The sequence below is a fragment of the Mauremys reevesii genome, linkage group 10 (assembly GCF_016161935.1).
Source record: "Mauremys reevesii isolate NIE-2019 linkage group 10, ASM1616193v1, whole genome shotgun sequence".
Taxonomy (NCBI): Eukaryota; Metazoa; Chordata; order Testudines; family Geoemydidae; genus Mauremys; species Mauremys reevesii.
In genome coordinates, this window is record NC_052632.1 from 78298897 (window position 1) to 78319234 (window position 20338).

At 44.2% G+C, this 20338-nt stretch overlaps 1 protein-coding gene across 4 annotated transcripts in view; it reads right to left on the reverse strand.

Annotated features, from left to right (window-relative positions):
• Positions 1-20338, reverse strand: part of TOM1L2 (target of myb1 like 2 membrane trafficking protein) — a 66125-nt gene that overhangs the window by 13181 nt on the left and 32606 nt on the right. For 2 of the 4 annotated variants that reach the window (XM_039490955.1, XM_039490957.1), the window contains exons 6-13: positions 19943-20101; positions 17878-17994; positions 15119-15252; positions 11329-11377; positions 10670-10793; positions 8522-8639; positions 5741-5816; positions 3224-3289 (exon numbers count right to left, since the gene is read on the reverse strand). In XM_039490955.1, the coding sequence (XP_039346889.1) occupies positions 3224-3289; positions 5741-5816; positions 8522-8639; positions 10670-10793; positions 11329-11377; positions 15119-15252; positions 17878-17994; positions 19943-20101 (843 nt within the window). The remainder of the gene's footprint in view (positions 1-3223; positions 3290-5740; positions 5817-8521; positions 8640-10669; positions 10794-11328; positions 11378-15118; positions 15253-17877; positions 17995-19942; positions 20102-20338) is intronic. The other 2 variants (XM_039490958.1, XM_039490956.1) reach the window with 1 other exon arrangement.

Here is a 20338-nt window from a genome sequence, read left to right on the forward strand (position 1 = left end):
TCCCTGGAAAAGCGACAGTGAAATGACAGACAATGAGCTTGACATTGTCTTCAGAAGGAAGTGACTCAACTGGCCCTGTGTGTACTGAGGACGGGGAGAGGGATCCTGCCGCTAAGGGAAATAAAGATCTCCAAAAACTCTGGCTGAGGGAGTTCATCTGGGCACGTTTGAAGCTATTTTCACCGAAAGTTTATTTTCCTAGCTCGTCCCTTCCCCTGCCAGCTTCGTGTCTTTTAGCATGCGCTGCGGAGAGCAGTTTGTTTTTAGCTTTAGGTGAATTCTGGTTTGGTTTTTTATCCCAAACAATTTGGCTACTGACCTGCTGGCAACAGTGGTGGCTTTGAATTGTAAAGTAGAGCGGGTGGCTTATGCGATGTAAGCTTTTGACTTACGTAACAGGCACCCGGCTGGCATGCTGCTAGGTAGCGTGTAGATAACTCAGACAAACCAACATCTTCATTACACTTTGGCAGCTGTTCAAATCTAGGAGAGACACGCTGGAACTACGTGCACTAAAGTACTGTTGCCCTACCTTCAGTCAGAGCCGGCACTAGGTGTAAGCAGACTAAGCAAATGCTTAGGACCCCAAGCAGCTCAAGTATGTGTTGCGTAGGCAGCCCCCCAAAATATTCCTGCCTGGTGCCCCCAACGGGCTAGCACCATAAGCAGGAGAAAATAGTGCAAAGTTCACTAGAACAGTGTGCACAGAGTCCTAGAGTGAACTTCTTATGCATGCGGGTATGGTGCTGGGGGATGGCACAAAGAGGGTGGGGGAGAGAGAGGGGGGAAGGAACGAAACCTAAATTACGGCTGTCACAGTTTGGAAAAAAGGCAACCCCAAGTGCCGGTTCATGAAAAGTTTAAATGATGCTCTGGCAGCTTTTTAAAAACCTCCCCTTGAACATTGCTAACGTTGCACAGACACAGTTGAGAGGTGTGTCAATATCATCCCTCTTTTCCATATCTCAACAGTACAAAAAGTTTCCAAAGAATTTGAACACAGAGCAGTTCAGGACTAGGATGCTAGTTATTCCATTTACACTGTAAATACTACGAAGTGGGATTAATAAATATGGTTAAGAACGACAGCTGGTTGAGAGAAACTGAGTTAATGATTAGTCCTGTTTTATTGTAGGGATATAATATGAACAAGGCTGAGCACCTTGTGAGGGCAGAAACTGGCACCTTGTTCATACTAGGGCAGCCAGATCCCCCCGAAACCTGCGTGCTTCCATGAATGCTGCAGTATCCTTTTTTCCAGGCCGAATAACCACAAGCCAATAAGCAGATATTGTGTTTGGGTTTTTAATAAGGCAGTGGCCTGAGTGGACTGAACAGCAGGGGCACTAATTTCATGCTTCCCTGCACTTGTAAACAGTGGAAGAGCAAACATGGGGAACTAACTCAAATCACAGGATTATTCATAATGGATGAGCCTCAAACAAAATGGAATAGATCATCAGTGGCTGCTACAGCTCCACAGACCAGCCAGCATCACAGGGAACTGCTTCCAAAGGCATCAGTGGAGAAGCAGGTTTCATTCCTTTTACAGCTCTTTCAAGCTTATATCAGTAATTGTGGGTCTGACAAACACTGGGAACCAGAGTTCCATTTCAAAGTTAGGTGCACACAACCAGGCACATAGTGTGCTCCTGACACACACACAGAGAACCCAGCACGCACTCAGGCATTTGCAAACGAATGTGACCAAGTCAAGCACCTTATTGGCTATGTACATGCCTAAATATCCGATTGCTGTGTTTCCACTGGGCACTGGCATGCATGTTTTAGGCAACGTGCAGTTTCACACACCTCACTTAAAAACCTGGGCTTGTGTTATATTCTTCCATTTAGTATCCATCAATTTCATTTAATTTAATAGCATGTGTTCTGATGCCCTACACCCTTTACTTTCCGGACCTTAATTTTTCTCCCAATATGTCCCCTTTAGGCTGGGATCTTCAAAGGCCCCTCCAGGAGTTCGGTGCCCCCACTGAATTTCCGTAGGAATTGGATACCCAGCCCCTGTAAGCTCTTTTGATAGTCTCAGCTCTAAAGCTTAATAGTAAAAAGCCTCAGCCTGCTTCCAAAAAAAATCCCCCTTCTTCCCACTCGCCCCCCTGAAAAAAAAATCTAAGCCAAACACATACCTACAAACCTGCAATAAGTCTCATGTCAGGACCTTGACCACTCCTCCTAACGATGTGTGTGTTTATATCTGAAAGCAGGTCACAACAGTATTGCAACCTCAACCATTAACAAATGAGTCAGTCCCTCTCCTCCCACCCGGAATCAAGACAGACTTAAACATGAGTTATTTTAAAACAGTTGTTGGGTTCTCTTTATTTCCCTCTGGTTTCTGAGCCTTTAAGGTGCACTCAGGTCACACTTTCAAACTTTTCATCATAAGCATCAGAGCACAGAACTATTATTTAAATGAATGCTGAGATTCTCAACTGCTCAGCTGTCTCCAGGATGTGATGCTTAAAGTAAAACACCAGTATCACGAGACTCAATAAAACTGCCAGAGTTGGAAACACTGCACCAGGTCCTCCCAATAAAGTCCAATCCTGAAAGCCTTAATGCAGGAAATATTCCTTAATGGGACATTTGCCAGTACCAATGGAACATATCAATCCAGCTAGCACACTCAGGTTCCCTTGTTTTAGGATAAGCAGAAAAAGAGAAGGACACAGAAGTACCCTTCTCCTATTCTACTCAATCCAATTAGGTTTGATTCTGCAAACTCCATAGTGAGCTCAGCACATGAAGTTAAGTGCCACAGGAGTGGGCTGCTATTAAAGGAGTTCAAAAATGAGCCTAGAAAATGACCCATCCCTGAATTAAATACACGGAGCTTGTGTTTATGCTTGAAAAGTGGATACTGCATATATAAATCGAGACAGTAAAAGGAACTAACAGGATCCCCAGCCCTGTTTTGAAGGTGAATATGGACAGTAGAAACTGTTACACCTGGGGCCAACAAGAGACTTATGGGGCTGCAGGTCTCTGGGCAATATAAAAATGAATTTTGGGAGACCTACCCCCTGAATATTAATCTTTCCCCATCCCCTAGACAATTATACAGGTGGGGAATAAAATCCTTGTACTGTCTGATTTGGGGTAGTTCAGCAGGTTGTGGGAGAGGTAAACACAGGATGGTTATTCTACAGAAGGAATGGGAGTGGGGAACAGGGTTCATTTTAATTGGTGAAATCCTCACCATTCCTTGTGTAATTAGCCACTTGTCTATGGGCTCCACGTCTGAGCTCCCACCTTTACCTCTCCTCTGTGTTGAGAACAGAAATGCCCATAAAGAAAGAAACCACAGCAACACCCGTGATAAGGTAATAATACAACAGCAGTAAAATAGAAGCATATACTACGCATAGGGTCCTTTCTGGTAATACCCACTTAAAGACACCATCCGCTTCTGTCACCCTTCTGTGCGATCTGTACATCAGGAACAGCAGTCCTGGCCTCTTGCCTTCCTTTGAGTAGGTTAGAGAACTAACCATTTCTAAGTGGGGCTGACGTTTCTATTTTTCTTAAAAGTCGTCAGGTTGTAGACAAGACGACTCAGAAATCTGTTGGACCTCCCAAAAATCCCTAAGTTTAAGACATTCTGGAACTTCCCTTTTTGGAGGTTATAATTCACAGCAAACATTATTTCTCCTCCAATTTTTCTTGGTCTCCAGACAGACTGTCCAGGCAATGCCAACCTTATGAAGGACAAGTGGCCAGGGGAGAGCAAATAATCCAAGCTGGATGAAATGTTTTGGCATTCTTTCAAAACGCACATCTTTAAGGGCTTCACAGTTTAAGAGGACCAAAACCATAACATCTCATTTCAGGAGTTGGGCTGGAGAACGTATCATGAGGTGGAAACACTCCATCTTCTCAACTTCTCCACAGTGTGGATAACAAAGATTATCTCATGGGCACTGCCCTTCCCAGTTGCCATCCTGCAACATCTCACTGGCAACTACAGCAATTCCCAACATGGAAAGGTAAAAGGAATATATTTTTAGCTGTCATCATATGATTTAGCAGCTGGAAACGAGGATAGTCAACTGGCTATGACTGGCCATCTCTCCATGGACCACCATTTGAGAACAACTGAACTACTTCAGTTTGATGAGAAGAATTTTAACGTTAGGAAACCTCATTAAAATGAGAAAAATGTGCTGTAATAGGCTTTGGCTCCTCCCTGGATGCCCTATAAGTGAAATATCCTTCAGTTAAGCCTTCTGTCCTAATTAAACCACACATTAGTTTATAGAGAACAAGAAGCTACCAACAACTTTACTCTTATTACACCAACAGGGGTTGATAAAAATGCTAATAACGTCTAGAAGTTATCACCTCTAAGTAGCAGTGCCCAACAGCCTTGCATCATTTTGTAACATGTACTTTGTCTCCTAGCTATTCAGGGTTTACGTTTCCTCCCAGACAAGCAGTGCCCATGTTAACAATCATAAAATGGGCTATTTTGACTACGTGGTACAGTCATTGGAACCTTTGAAAAGAGGGTGAAGATCTGAGCTGTTATGACATCCCACAGCCCAAAGTTCAATAGTCCTGGAGAGTGACTGTTTTCAAATACTTTGACCAGTCAGATTAGTTCAGACATGGTCCTTTGAACTGACAACGCTTCAGGCAGAGTAACAGCTACGCTGGTGTGAGTGACAGGTGGCAGAAGTGCCTGAAGCAGTTATAAAATAAGAACAAGATTGCTAACGAATAAGGATACTAACCCCTTAGCCACCAGTGGAATAGAGCCCCCATTGACAAGGGCTTGTGTCTCACATCAGCACTCACCACTGGTAATTCCAAAGTCAGCCAGCAACAAAGAAGGGATTAAAGATTCTGTTCTCAATAGTCTAAGTCTAAGTGGCAGCTGGGCACACCTGGCCTGACTCACCCACAAACATTCATTCCCATTTCTCACTGGCTCAGAGTGAAAGTTCGCTGGGCTGGCCAGATGCCTCAGAATGCACTGCAATCTGCCAGCATGTGAGAGAATTGAGAAGGGATCAACATGGGATGGGGAGATGCAACTCAGCTGATGGAGAAGGATGTGTGCTGCGTTGGCTCTGCCACGCTCCCTAGTGGTCAATACAGAGCCAGGTTAGAACTCCTTCAGCCATCACTAGACTTATACTGACAACTATGAGAGTACAAAGAGGTAAAAAGGGGTTAAGGGAATATCTGAGCATTTCACTTGCTCCTTACTCAGCTCACATCTCTAGATAGGGCTGGCCAAAGGAGTTAAAGGCATCCTCAGCGTGATCTCTCGCTCTAAGTCACCACTATCTAGTTTGTTATGACTTCAGACAGATTGTGTTCCTTCTGAACAACTATCTTAACTTTCACAGACAAGAATTAATCAGCGTTCATAGAAAGTTACCCACACTCAATTCTGCAGCAGCTCCTCCCTGAAAGCTAGACATCCAGGCAGACTGCAAGATTACAGAAGCATTCACCCACTATGCTGATTACACTAAGTTTCTCCTTAGGAATGGTTACAAAGCAAGTACATGCTCTTTTGATATTTCTTTCAAAGTGGCCCTCACTGGCATTCACACTAAACGCACTGGACAATGCTACCTTCCGAATCATTGGTGGGATACCAAATGAAAAGTTTAACTCAGAGACAGATGCAGCATTACATGTCACACTCCCAGCTTTGTGCTGGAGTGCTTGTTTCAGAGGGCAGTAATTCAGAGCAATGACGTACCCCTCCTGTGTTCTGTTTTCGAACATCCAGAGCAGATGCCAGTCCTTTGACAGCCTGTGGATCCTCATACGTCACACTGAAACAAAGGAACAAACAGAACCAATGCAAATCCAGCTGTCATTGAATGCCAGGACAAATGCATTAGGCACTGATCTACTAGTCTGCCTTTTGTTTTATTTGAGGCTAGCATGGAGCACATCATGTTTATGAGTGCAGTAGGTGCCTCTCAGCACAGATAAAAATATATTCTCTGACCCGAGGAGATTACAAATGGATTTCAGATATGACGCAACATGTGATGTGTAAGAGAGAGAGTAGGGAGCGAGAGGGGAGGCAGGACAGGCATCAAATATGATTACCAAGTTACTCACTGAAGGCTAGGGCATATCACAATGGAGCTACTGGGGTTTTTTCTGAGACAGAATGAGATTTAAATTGGCAAGTTTCCTACAGTTATCATGGTAGAAGTGAGCCTTCAGGTGGCTTTGGCGGTCAGCTCAGAAAGGGCATTCCAAACGCACAGGACAGCACAGAAGAGTGCCTGAAGGTGATTGGGAAGAAGCAGGCACATGGCGCTTGGAAGCTGTCATCAATGGTAGAGCAGGAGGGCACAAAATGCTGGGACTGGATAGAGAGCACTTAAGTTTCTATGAAGCCTTAAAAGTTGGTGACAAGAAGCTTGAACATGATGTGAAGGGGGAGCCAGTGGAGGGAAGGGGAGATATGACCTCATCAGACAATGGGTAGGGAAGGTGGTCCTACCAGTTATGGGGAGGTCATGATGAAGGTGGCCTCAGTAAGATGCAGGAAAACCCACTAGCTCAGTTCACCAGATCCGCTGCCTGTTTACTGGGTATTTAAAAAGATAAGCAAAATTGCTATTGAAAAGGGTCATAACCACAGTTATTAAGCTAAGGGAGCACTACCCAGCACTTCTCCTTCAAGCACAAGGGCTAGTAAATCGACTCTCTCAAGCAGATACCAACACCCACCTGTAAATTAGCCACTGGGTGGTGCTACATGCCTGACTTGGTGAAACACCTCTCCCTGGCATGCCTGCTTCTAACAGCCTGAGGGCCTGTGATCCACAATCTCTGCCTTAACAATGAGGAGTCCTTGTGGCACCTCTCTGCCTTGCTTCTGCAGCAGAACAAGCTGCAGCCAAGTGTCTAGGGAGTTGCTTCACTCTATTTTAACAGCATAAGAGCTAATGAAGGTACAATAATCCTCCCTTCTGAAAAGATGGATTTCAGTGTGCTCTTTGCACCATTACTTCCCATACGATGGAGATGGAGTTACAGGCTGAGAAGAGCAGTTTCACGTTTCATTTAGTACAACAGGCATAATGGAAACCCTGTAAGGGATCTGGATTTCGATCCCACTATTATGTGTTTACCCCAGGCTTAGCACCTCAGTGTGAATTCAGAAACCCTTAGTGCTAATTTAGCAACTCTAAATTAAAATGCTCAACTGATCAAATATATTTCTATTACAGCTGGAGCAGCATGGACATCTGTATTTATGGCTGCTTAAGCCCTCCTGCTCTTAAGGACCTTTGAGTCGTAACTTCATAGCTGTGATTTTCCAGGCCTGGTCTCTGCCTGACGAGGATTATTTTTTTGAGAAAATAGGCACCAATAGAATGCAGTGGGTAGTTACAAGCTGAGAAAGGTAATTAAGGTGCATGGGACGCTATCTAGCTGCATTTCTACGGTGCCTGTCACTGCAGGATATTGGTGCTGTTCCTACTGTGATAGCTGGACTGACTTCCAATCTCTGATACTACCTGTATCTCCTCGAATTTGAAACCAGGGAGAGCCCCAGAGAAGGGTTACGTGGAACAAAAATACTTGACAGTCTCCTCTTAATGAGCCTCACTTGAGAGAGATCAAAAGCTCTCAGAAGAACGTGGGTTCCTTTTCCATTAAAAATATTCATGTCTATTTAGTGCCTGGAAAGGTGCCTGATCTGCAGCCCTGGAGGCTGAAGTCTTGTTTTCTACAGACTAGATAGAGCGTGGGAGCTTCTTCATGGTGCCCAGCCAACATACCTTGATCTGGAGCAGCAGGAACCAGCCCTAAGTGTGAGATGGTAATTCAGTTTTCAAGTGATAACCTATAGGTGAAAGACTCTAAAGGCATGTCTACACTGCAATTAGACACTGCAGCCGGCCTGTGCCAGCTGATTTGGGCTTGCGGGGCTCAGGCTGCGGGACTATTTAATTGCAGTGCAGATGTTCCAGTTTGGCTGCAGTCTGAGCTCTGGGAACCTCCAATCTTGCAGGGCCCTAGAGCCCGGGCTCCAGGCTGACTGTGGATGTCTACACTGCAAATAAATAGCACCCCAGCCTGAGCCCAACGCAGGTGGCATGGGCCAGCAATGGGTTTTTAACTGCAGTATAGACTTACCCTAAGCCACTGCTAGTCTCCCAAAGTTGACTCTTATGCTCTGATAACCTCCCCTAAATAACCCTGAAGGTAATTCCCACACCACCACTGTGTAGAAAAATAATTTAAGTGACTTAATTCCTAAGTTTCTAGGTGACTTGAAAATTGAAGGTGAAATGAGATGGCACCTGAAATTACTGAACCAATCTACAGTGGACCTTAGCCTAAAAAAACAACATCTCCACCTACCCAAATAATCCGATGAAATCCAGCAGGAGAGAAGTCAGAGGACGAAAATCCACATAATTTGAGCTATAAAATCACTTTGATCTGAAGAGGCCTCACATTTTTGTTCCCTAGGAATAAAGAGCATTCAAATCAAACGCTAATTTACCTCTTCCGTTGGTCAGCCAAGGAACTGCCTCTTGTCTGCGCAAACATGTCAAAGTCATCTCGAGGGTTACAGTGTTGGAGGGAGCTGAGTGTTCCACTGACGCTGTCTGTGCCCAAGTCTACAACAACAAACAACAACAACAAAACAACAGAGTACAGAGCATAAGGGACCAATAGAATAGTGAATTGTGATCAAGTACCAGTCAGGAATACCTAGGATACACAGGAAATCATCAGTTAGTTACAGTGAAAAGTAGATGAGTCATGATGTTGCACTGAGCACTGATGAAGTATGTAGGAGACATCCTCTGGGCCCAGTCCACAAGAGGGTTGAAACTGTACTAGCCACAGTCCTGTTTATACATGGTAGCTGCTAGCAGAGTTTTTACTCTGAGTAGCATAGAGAGAGATTTCCCATCTCTCAAGAACCATGATATAGACTATACCACCTAAGTAGCACAAAGCTGCTTTCTCTCCTCCCGTCCCTCAGTTTCGTTATGTTTTTGAGAACCCAGGCAAGGAGGGAATGAGGAAAAACAAACACAGGAAAGAGAGGAGATGAAGAAAGTTAATGGAATGAGAGAAAATCATTTGCATTTTTCTGTATTATGAAGTTGCACTGAGATTCAATTGGTTTCACATGGTTCTGTCAGTGATAAGGGACCAATCACAGCCACATAGCTAATTTTAAACAATTTTCATAGATTCATAGATGATAAAGCCAGAATGGACTCCTGTGACATCTAGTCTGACTTCCTGTCTAACACAGGGCAAAGGACTTTCCAGAATTAATTCCCTGTTTGAACTAGAGCCTCTCTCTTGGAAAAGCATCCAATCTCAATTTAAAAATTGCCAGTGATGGTGAAATCTGCCACAACTCTTGTTAAGTTGTTCCAATGGTTAATTAGCCTGTTAAAAATGTGTGCATTATTTTCAGTGTGCATTTACCTACATCCTTCTTGAATTGTGGACAGCAGAACTGGACACAGTATTCCAGGAGCAGTTGCACCAGTGCCAAACAAAGTAGTAATATAACCCTCCTTACCCCTACTTGATATTCCGCTGTTGTTTAGTAATATAACCCTCCTTACCCCTACTCGATATTCCGCTGTTTATAAATCCAAGGATCACATTAGCCCTTTTGGCTGCAGCATCACACATGTTCATCTGATTATCCACCGTGACCCCAAGTATTTTGAAGAGTCACTGCTTCCCAGAAGAGAGTCCCCCATCCCCCCCATTCTTTGTTCCTAGATGTATGACTTTACATTTGGCCATATTAAAATGCATATTGTTTGCTTGCACCAAGTGATCCAAATCGCTCTGTATCCGTGACCTATCCTCTTAATTTAACACTCCCCCAACATTTGTGTCATCTGCAAACTTTATCAGAGACGATTTGGGGTGTGTTTGTTTTTTAATCTTTTCACCATGTTTTACAAATTTTATATTTTAATTGGTTTTAAACCCCAATGTCCCTTGCATTAATACAGAACACCAAGTTCCAAATGTTGGCATTTCTCTGTTGAAAAATGCTCACACTGAAATATTTACTGTTCAGTAAGGTTCAGTACTGTTTATTTAAGGTTCAGAAGAGGACAACTATTTTGCGCAAGGATTCCAGTCTTCTCAGCTGTAGTTCTTAGCCCTATGCTTCTCTCCATTGTTAAATTGGCTGGGACTCCAAAGCAGAGGTCGAATGGAATGACCAGATCAAGAGCCCTCTCATTTAGTTTAAAACACAAGATTTTGCGCTTGGAGAGAACCATTCATCTGAGGATTTCTATTAAAGTTTGTAAAAGTGCTTCTAAGTCTCAAACCCCTTTGGAGCAAGTAAATGAGTAATATCCTGGCTTTACAGATAGGAAAATGGAAGCACAGAGGTTAAGTGAATAGCCCAAGGTTACAGAGTGAATCGGTGACAGACTAACGCCCATATCCATCTCCTTTTCTAACCACTGGACAATGCTTTTTACCCACAGCTCTTCTTAATGTCACCAGGCTGCTATCAGTAACTATTACCTCAAACAAAATCCAGGCACTTGTTAACCCAGTGACCCAAATGTAGGCCCACCACAGAGTGGCTAGGGACTAGTCGTATGTCGCTTCTGTTCCATGCTGATCTGCCCTTTATAAACTAGGTACTTACCAAGCCCTGCGAGTTGTGAGGAAAGTGAAGTTGGAGGTGCTGTGCTTCCCACCACTGGGCTCACAACAGCTGGGGAACCAGGGCCCAGATCTATTAAATTATCCTCCGTCACTTCACTCAGCACCTGTTGGGACAGTCAAGATGGTAGGTTATACTTCCTGCCAAGCAATTATAACAGAGACAAAATAAAAGAAGAATGATGGATGCTTCCTAAAACAGCCCTCTGTGGAAAGCTGTTGCAAATGGCAGTATTTTAATTAGGCTTTTAGACTATGAATGCAACACAAGTAGACAGAAAAGATATCTATCTTGCTGGGTCACTGCCCAAAAAGCAGTATAGGCTCAACATCTGGCTTGCTTTTATGGTATTATCCCATCCAACACAGCCTTGAAAAACCGCTCACACGTCTCCCCTATTACCTCCGAATTAGTTAAGTTGCCTTCTGTTTCTGCGCCCCCTTTAGCTTTGGAGCCGTGCAATAGTAAGAGCTAAGCCCCAAAAGGCCTCTCTCTTTCACCTCATTTTGTACATTCAATACCAACCAGTCATGGAAATGTTCTTCACCATAACTAGTGTTACAACGCAGACACTCAGCGTGTGTTTGGCAGAAGTTTCCTCTGAGTGTACCACGCCTGTAGAAGGTGAACTGGATACTTACTCCATTAGTGGCGCTTTGTGCCGAACGGCCTGATCTGTACCGTTCAAACCTGTTATAAAACAAAAGAGACTATCAAACACATGCACTCTGAGCCAGTCAAGTTCAAGACAAAGCCAGGACACGTCTGTGGGGGTGAAGATAGCTTTCCTTGGCTTCTGGTGGGATCTCCCAGCTGCTATGAAGGAAGAAAGGAAACTATTACAGGGGTTGTGTTCTTGGGCTCCAGCAGGGATGGTGTTGACTAAATTGCTCTTACAGCACATGGAGGCCAGTACATCCAGGGTAAGCAGCGTCAAGGGAAGTGTACAGCTTCCCTTCATCAACTGCCACTTGACGGGATTTTCTGAAGAAACGGGGTAGGAGAACTTGGAGCCCGAAGGGTAATACCTCTGACCGGAGAGTTGAGTACTAACAAGTCTTGCTCCCATCTAGGAGCTCCCCATCACCCAAAAAATGTCTGTACAGGCCCCTCCCCAAGCATTTCCTGCTTTGCAGAGCAGCACCATAGCACAGCTCTGCCCAAGGAGCACGCTACAGTACATTCAGTGCTTCTGCAAACCTCATCTCTCTCAACATCTCATGGGTCTGTCCCCTTGTCTAAACACTCCCGAGTACTCAGCAGCTGCTCAGGGCCAATGCCTAGGCAGACACTCCCCAAGCACAAAATAAACCACTTCAGCTAAAATAGATTGATTAGAGGAAAAAGCCTGGCTGGGCAGGGTCATTTGTTTCCAATAGCTGTATGTCTGTAGCCAAGACTAAGCCTTAACAGTCACTAAAAATGGATCTTCCCTACTCTGCAGGGTTGCCCTCATGCAGATCTAAGAACATAAGAATGGCCATATTGGGTCAGATCAATGGTCCATCTAGCCTAGTATCCTGTCTTCCAACAGTGGCCAATGCCACATGCTTCAGAGGGAATGAACAGAGCAGATAATCATCAAGTGATCCATCTACTGTCCTCCATTCTCAGCTTCTGGCAAACAGAGGCTAGGGACACTCACAGCATGGGACTGCATCTCTAACCACCCTGGCTAATAGCTGCTAAGGGACCTATTCTCCATCAATGTATCTAGTTCTTTTTTGAACCCTGTTATGGTTTTGGCCTTCACAACATCCTCTGACAAGGAGTTCCACAGGCTGACTGTGCACTGTGTGAAGAAATACTTTTTTGTTTGTTTTAAACCTGCTGCATATTAATTTCATTTGGAGATCCCTAGATCTTGTGTTATGAGAAGGAGTAAATAACACTTCCTTATTTACTTTCTCCACACCAGCACGATTTTATAGACCTGATTTCATATTTTTCCAAACTAAAAAATCTCAGTCTTTTTAATCTCTTCTCATATGGAAGCTATTCCACACCCCTCATTTTTGTTGCCCTGCTCTGTATCTTTTCCAATTCTAAATATATCTTTTTTGAGATGCAGCAACAAGATCAGCACACAGCATTCCAGGTGTGGGCGTACAATGGATTTATGTAGAGGCATGATGATATTTTCTGTCTTATTAGCTATCCCTTTCCTAATGGTTCCTAACATTCAGTTAGCTTGTTTGACTGCTGCTGCACATTGAGTGGATGTTTTCGGAGGACTATCACACTGACTCCAAGATCTCTTTCTTGAGTGGTAACCGCTAATTTAGACCCCATCATTTTATAGGTCTAGTTTGGATTATGTTTTCCAATGTGCACTGCTTTGAATTTATCAACATTGATTTTCACTTGACATTTTGTTGCCCAGTCACACAGTTTTGTGAGATCCCTTTGTAACCCTTCGCAGTCTGCCTGGGACTTAACTATCTTGAGTAGGTTTGTATCATCTGCAAATTGTGCCATCTCACTGTTTACCCCTTTTTCCAGATCATTTATGAATATGTTAAATAGAACTGGTCCCAGTACAGACACCACTATTTACCTCTCTCCATTCTGAAAACTAACCATTTATTCCTACCCTTTGTTTCCTATCTTTTAACCAGTTATTGATCCATGAGAGGACCTTCCAGCTTATCCCACGAGTGCTTGCTTTGATTCAGAGCCTTGTCAAAGGCTTTCTGCAAGTCTAAGCACACTGTATCCACTGGATCACCCTTCTACATGTTTGTTGACCCTCTCAAAGACTTCTAATAGATTAGTGAGGCATGATTTCCCTTTACAAAAGCCATCTATCACTCTCCTTCCTTATTATGAAACACAACAAAACATTTTAAAGTCTGCCTGTTTCTAAATAAAGATTAATTAGAAACTTCAACCCCCTCCACCCAGGATGAAAGTCCGGACCTGTGCGTGTTCATTCAATACCATGGGCCTTCTGCCAGCAAGACAATATCAGAGTGAACTGCAAAGATTTCTTAAACTAACATGCATCCGACGAAGTGGGTATTCACCCACAAAAGTTCATGCTCCAATACTTCTGTTAGTCTATAAGGTGCAACAGGACTCTTTGCTGCTTCTACAGATCCAAACTAACATGGCTACCTCTCTGATACTTAAACTAACAGTGGAAGCTAAATTTTTAATTAAGTGCAAATATAAAGGGAAGTTTAGGCCCAAATTTCTGTAAGTGTCTGTGGAGGCTGTGCATGCTCAGCTTCTCTGGAATATCAAGTCCCCCTCTGCTTACTCCCAAAAATGAAAGCATCCCCACAGCAGCACACATTTCTTACTAGAAAGATTTACAAGCCACTTTCTCCTCTTAACCAACAAGCTCCAAATTCAAGAAGTCAGCTCCTGCTTGCATCCACTGATTGCATTTTATGTCATCAGTGGCACCAGAAATCAACATCTGGAATTTTGAATGCTGAATAACGGAGGTTAAGGAGGAGGAGGATAAACTGGTTTTCACATGCTTGAAATATTCAAACCTACGCAGGATTCTGCAATTTATTTGCTCTTTTCAAACATTTTTTTCAACTGTGCAGCTGACCTTTAGGTGTAAAATGCAATAATAAGCTTAACCCCATTCAGTGAGATCCGAGATGGAGAAAAATGTTTAAAGTTTCACCATTTTACCGGTGATCAGTCTCATTCTGAGCCTTAATCAGAGACATTTACAATTCGCTACTTGTAAAATCCTGCTCACAGGTGCTGAATTGTCCCAGTTCAGAGCATGAGGAACAAGTCTAGTCTGGAAATTGTGAAGAGTCTGGTGCAAAAGGCTAGGTGAAATGGATTGCGGGATACAGATTTTTTGCATCAACATGCAGTTTTCCTGTGACAGCACAAAATCACACAGCTAGAGTCTAATTTATTTTTAAAAAGCTTTTTATAAACGACGCTTGTGTTATCAGTAGGGGAGACAAGCATCCTTTTTTTTAGCAGGTTTGCCTCCTGCACCAATCAGTCAGGGAAAGATTAAACTTTCCCCAAGAGTGCTACAGTTAGTAGGGTACGTAATGTAATAGCAATCAGTCTCCTAATTTTCTGGTTTTGAATTTAAAAGGTAGGAGCCCAGCCCTTATTTGCAATTTTTACAACCCAGTGCTTTGAGAAGGCACAGCTACACTCACATCAGTTCTCTTTTTTGCGATTCTAAAAGAAACCAAAATTCAGTGGCTATGAAAAAAATCTCAGCAGCTTTTAAAACCAGTATCTGTAAGCCTTCTTGGGGACGCGGAGGAATTTAAGGCCAATCACAACGGAGAACACATGCATTCTTCATACAAGTTTCTTGGTCCAGTTCCTCCCATTTGCTTTGTGTTTCATCTTATTGGTTGCTTAATAATTTGTCCTCCATTTGTGGGAAAACCCAAAATGTGGGAATAAACAGGACTACTGGAAAAGGTGTCGCACCTCTCATATCTGAGGAAGACGTTATTTAAATCATCATTCACATGCAGCAGTTCCTCCGTGACTTCTTCATTGGACACTCGGGAGATAAGTTCCACAATCCTCTGTTGCATAGCTCTACAGGTTCGGTTCAATTCCTAAGGAAATAAATTGCACACACCTGTATTACGATAACCAGAGAAGAACAAGTCTATTTGCTTGGGCTCTGTTTGCAGCCACATGCATCAGTGGCTCAGCGTGCTCAGTCAGCTGAGAAGTACCAACACAATGTGGATTATGGAAGAATAAATGCCATCCAAGAGAACACATACTTCAGAAGGACCATGGCCTAAAACCTTGAGGGCCTATTTATGACTCTGTGTCCAGTTCTTCTTTAATCATAAGTACATGGCAAAGAGTTTTTTAAAATTAAATACCTGTGGATTATTTTCATAAATAGTAAGCATACTACAGCACGGGCCTCCCAGAATGGAGACACCGGGTTTTCTGCCTAGCAGCACAAAGCACCAAAGGTATTGTCCTGTGGGGCTTAGGAGCATGGGGAAGCGATCACTGGTATTTGCCACTGGTTTGTCTAGACACAGTGAAAAAGGAACACCCCAGCAGCTGGGAAAATGGAGGCACACAGTATGAAGTGTGACCATGTATTATGGAAACAAACACAAACACTACACACATTGCTGAACTACATGCGGACACATTCTGGATAGTAGTATCACGCAACACCAAATAGTGGAGTCTCATCATGGTCAGTGTGTCCACTGATAGGATGTAACCCAGAGCACTGAGTGATTAAGGAGAGAACCTTAAAGGCTAGGCTGCATAGATGTGTGCATTGTAGACGTCTTTCACCCCAAGGGATATGGGTTCTAGTTTGCCTTAGTTAGGTGATCTCCTGCTTTCTCTGCCATCACCAATGAATGGGTATAATTCTCCTTCACCTCTGGCAGTCTCAGAGGGCACGGACCAGAGGTTAAAACTGACATGTCAGGAGAGCTGCCTGGCGCTACTGCTGAGACCTCAGTTTTACTCCAATGAGCATAAGCTTTTCAACCAAATCATGTCCCACCTTCTCCCACCCATCCCCAGAGAGGAAATTCACCACTAAACAAGGATGACTTGTTGGTACATAACCTTTGGGATGAAAGCAAAACGTGTTTGTTTTCCTTGCTTGCTCTGACATTCTAAGCTCTGGATAAATTTCACTTCATGCAGTCCAGCTGCCTTAACAGCTTGAGGAACATGTTCTCCAATGTCAGTTTTGATCCCATCACTTTAGAAGCAGATTGTGACATTTCAGAGGTTTGCTTGCTGCCATAGTGGATAGGGCTGACAGTCTATCTATTCTGCTCAGACTTGGCTCTTAGGCAGGCTGTTTACATTTAATTGTGGAGGAAAATGTCAGGAACTATTTAAGAAGCATGACTATATAAAACCTCAACGCAAGAAGTCCTTCACATATAAGTATCCAGCTCACACCTTTCCTTCTTTAAAAGTCAAAAATAGTCTCTCTCCTCTGTGACCCAGATTTAGGCTGCATCAGCTGGAGAGAACCTGTCTGAATAAAGAATCACTACTGCCACACTTCACTGTGTGATCATTTCTCTAACCTCAGAGCTAGACTGAGATTACACTGGGTCAGGATTTTCGTGGCGGTTTATAAATGTAAACAAATGGTTCTGTGCTGTTTTGGTCTGCCACGGGGTCCTGGAAGCTGCTTTTGTTTTGATCAATCCAATCCAAACGGCTTAGTAGCTGAAAGGCTCTTTATCTATTGTAAAGTGTCTCATCAGCTGCCATGATGGCTCCGTGACAACACACACTGCTGCTGCATCGGAGAGCGCAGTGTTTGGACCAACTTCAAACTCTGGTGCATCACAGAAAGCAATTCCCTGCCTTGCTCCCACTGTGCCACTGGTCCAGTGATGAGACGATGCCTTCTCTTCCAAAGTAGGCAACTACAGGGACAGGGACAGGAGGTGGAAAGTCAGCTCATCAGTTTCTCAGGGCAGAGACCTTGTTTACTTCATGTTTGTATGGCGCTACCTGCCTGCCCCCAAACCGAGTGCACAGCCCCAATAGCGCCCTTAACCATTGCTGGCTTGGGGAACAAGACATGAAGCCTGGGAGATGAACTTAGTCCCACTAAGGCTGGCTCATCTGGACCACTGTTGATTCAGATCCAGAAGGGCCATTATGATTACTTAGTCTGAAATGCACAGCACAAGCCAGAGAACATCAAACAGTTTCCTACATCAAGCCCATAACTTCTGGTTGAGCTAGAGTTCCTTTTAGAGTTCCAGACACACAGTCTGGATTTAAAGATTTCAAGCGATGAAGAATCGACAGTATCCCTGGGTATAATTTAATCCATCCCGGAACAGACAATAGGTTGGTGCTCTGTCAGGATTTGGGTCTTTTTGCCATTATAAAGATGGTCCTAGTATTTGCTGAAGTACAGATTGCATTGGCCTTCCTCCAATGTCAGTTCTTTCTTCGGGTTCCATATCACAGCATTAGCAAAAGCTTAAGGAGCACGCGAAGTTCACAGAACAGGACTGAAGTTGCCTTGAGTGTTTCATCACATACGTCAATTGCACAACAGCATCCAAAAAGCGTGACTATTGCCCAGTTAAGGAGTCCAGACACAAGCACACCTCCAATACAGAACCAGGCAAAGCAAGGAATTGAAGTGGAGTGTAGGAAAAGGAAACCCCATCATGCCAGGCTGTAGGAATAGATTTGCTGGAAAACACACTTACCTGTAGTAACTCAAGGTCCGATGAATCCTCCTGTCCAGGAACCATTTCTGTTAACATTTCAGACATCACGTTTGTGTTCCCACGGACAATATCCAGTTCACTACGCAGTCGGGCGATCTGTTTTTGGGGAGGAGGGAAAGCAAGGACTATATTACCTTTCAATGTTAAGCAGAACATTTTTAAGAACTGGCTCTGCAACTCCCCTGCTTCTGCGATTTGACTTGGGAGCAGCACATCTGATGCTTGTCATTGGAGATCACAGAGAGGCTGCTACATGTCATCATAAAGAAGATTACTTATCTAGAGTAAGGTAAATTTTAGACCGGTGATGAAGAAAGACGCTATGAAGGACGTGGCAGAATTCACAGGCTTGACAGAATTCGATTTTTGTTTTCTCCAATTTCAACAATTAATATTCAGTTTTATTTTTAAGACTTTTTTTGATTTTTAACTACTTTTATTTTTACAGTTGCTGGAAATTAAGGGGTGGCAGGGTTGGGATTAGGGCAGCACTGACAGGCGGGTTGCAGATGGCTCCCTGTGCTGCCGGAAAGCTGGTGACATTGAATCACAATGCACACGGTGTGGGGAAAGCTGCGGTCCCGATGGGGCAGAACAGACACCAGAGCCACAAAGACGGAGACATTCCTGTTGCTGAATGGCTCCTGCCTGGGGATGGAGCCATTCAGCAGCAAGGTGGCCTCTGCAGTGGCCCACGACAACACCCCCTCGCAGTCTTGGCCAGGAGGTCTCTGCTCCTCCGGGCCGGGACAACAGACTTCCCTGCACCTTGTGCCTGCAGAGTCTGGGTTCATTGGCCCTATGACAGCGCAGGGAGCCCCAGCGACCCTGCTCCCTCACTCCCATGACAGCAGGACTGCAGAGGACTCCCTGTGCTGCTGCAGGGCTGGGACACCCTCTCCCTGAAGGCGGCACCAACTGTTACCAATTGATTTTTTTTTGTCGATTTCAGTGTCAGCTGAAATCGACGTTTACTGACCTCTGTGGATTGAAATCAAATCCTGCCAGGCTTAGTTATTCATCACCATGACAAAGCCAGCTGTGCTAACAATCGGATGGAAACACGGAAGCAAACAAGAAGAGCAGCTAAATTAAACCGAATTATGCTACAAAACATTACACTCTTCTCTCGAAATGCAGATGGATGAGGGGAAAAGGAGGCATGACCTCTGGATCAGGGCTTTTCCACTTCGGAGTTGCATTCATTTCATCTCACAGGAAGGAGGGGCCAATGGTTAGGGTGCTAGCTTGGGACTTGAGAGCCCCAAATTCAGTTCCCAGTTCTGGCACAGACTCCCTTTGTGAGCTTGGCCAAGTTGTTTAGTCTCTGTGCCTCCGTTCCCCATCCACGAGGTGGGAATAGTAAGACTTACCTACCACACAGGGGTGGGGAAGGATGGATACATTAAAAGACTGAGATGCTCAGATAGTACAGTAATAGGGCTCACGTGTGTATCTAAGATAGACACAGCTGTAAGAAAATTGCACAACTTTTAATACCTTTTAAAACCTTTTACAGCTGCCGCAAATTTGAGAGATGCTACGATCCCCTGCACCAGGTTGCAAAGCCAATCATCACTTTAGGCCTGCCCTCCCTTCCCGCCATGGCAGAAGGGTGTCTGGGTGTAATCTGAACAAGTGGTGTCGCAACCTGTTGGACAGGGTCACACCACCACTCAAATCTGGCCCACTCCAGCCACTGCCACGCTTGTCTTCGAGAACCAAGCAGGACACACGACGTCTCTTCTGTGCTGCTGTCCTGCTTTGGAAGGCAGGCTACATGCCTTGAACTGCAACTTTAACCAATCGTGGCCGCAACATTTAAACAACAACAAAAATCACAACTTTCTTACAGCCTTAAAGGCAGATTGATTTCACAATCCACAACAGGAGAAATGGTCACTAGACAAAACCAGGTCTCGGTTGCAACTGAAACTTACCTTCAGAAAAATTAAAATAGATGACTATGACGACAGGCTAATTTACTGAGCTAAGAGCCTTACTCACCTATTCACTTGAAATAACCAGAATTGTATCCCAGTACCTGCTCAGAATTGGCAGTGATGGGACCAGTCACATTCAGAGGTGGGGCCTGAGGAGCTGGATATGCAGTAGGAGATGGGGATGAATAGGAACTCGTGCTCGTCTTTTGCTGGGACTGGGACACATGCATATTTGCTGCTGGATCTACTTCAGGAACACTCTGTTACACCAGAAAAAGAAAGGGTTCAAATGCTGAATGCTGACAGTGCTTGGTTTGCATCAACCCTAAGGCAATATGCCCAAATACAGGCCATAGCTCCACCTTCAGGAAAAGGGCCATTTTTGTTATGGAATACAAGCCGACCTATCAGAGCACAAATGTGGAATAGCAATGACAAGCTACGTTCATCTCTTCTGTCCCAATCCGTAACTTTTAGTTCCAGTTTTCCTCCACAAG